The sequence below is a fragment of the Etheostoma spectabile genome, chromosome 5 (genome assembly GCF_008692095.1).
Source record: "Etheostoma spectabile isolate EspeVRDwgs_2016 chromosome 5, UIUC_Espe_1.0, whole genome shotgun sequence".
Lineage (NCBI taxonomy): Eukaryota > Metazoa > Chordata > Actinopteri > Perciformes > Percidae > Etheostoma > Etheostoma spectabile.
Genome location: NC_045737.1, coordinates 13,719,640 through 13,720,426, shown reverse-complemented (window position 1 = coordinate 13,720,426; position 787 = coordinate 13,719,640). Strand labels below are relative to the sequence as shown.

The following is a 787-nucleotide window of genomic DNA, read 5'->3' as shown; positions in this document are numbered from 1 at the left end:
ACAACTCAAATTATTCAAACTCTACTGTCCTTTATCTTACTTAAAACAAAGTACCATGTCTCATTGCCTGTGTATTTTTTTTTTTTTCCCTGCAGAAAACCTTAAAAAGGGAAGAAAATGATGCAGATGGACAGTTGGACTTTGAGGAGTTTGTTCACTATCTGCAGGACTATGAGAAAGACTTGAAGCTTGTAGTGAAAAGTCTCAAAGGGACAAATGCAGGTATGAGGCTGCTACCCGGACATTGCAGATGAGTAGCTCACCTACAGTATGAAACAACTTTTTCTTACGCCTTTCTTTGTTTCCTTTTAAGGCCACGTTGATCCTAAAGAGTTCATGCAGTCTCTTAAGGACCTTGGTGTGCATATTTCCATGCAGCATGCGGAGAAAGCCCTTAAGAGGTAATTAATTTGTCCATTTTATCCAATGTAATCCTGGATTGTTAGCTTGAGGTGCTCAATGTCTTATTTTTTTTTAATTTATTTTTTTAAAGCATGGATAAGAATGGAATGATAACCATCAGCAGTGAAGAGTGGAGCAACTTCCCCTTGGTGGAGAAGACTGAAAACATTCCTGAGATTATCCTCTACTGGAAACACTCCACGGTTAGTTAAAAATTATGCACGGTTTGTATCAGAGGTTGATGTTGCATAAATATTCAGATGTCCCTTTTTCCACCCAGCCTTAGATCCGATAACAGTATCAAGGCATCCGATAATGGTTTCACTCAAGCTGTAACTAATCAAAGTGCATCGGGTGTTTCACCTTCTGCCTGTCTGGTGAAGGG

The 787-nt window shown here is 39.3% G+C and overlaps 1 protein-coding gene across 1 annotated transcript in view; it reads left to right on the top strand.

Moving 5' to 3' along the window:
• The window catches only part of slc25a25a (solute carrier family 25 member 25a), a 5,558-nt gene that overhangs the window by 1,441 nt on the left and 3,330 nt on the right, over positions 1-787 (top strand). Inside the window, exons 2-4 of the mRNA XM_032515589.1 lie at positions 96-222; positions 314-401; positions 494-605. Of these exons, the coding sequence (XP_032371480.1) occupies positions 96-222; positions 314-401; positions 494-605 (327 nt within the window). The remainder of the gene's footprint in view (positions 1-95; positions 223-313; positions 402-493; positions 606-787) is intronic.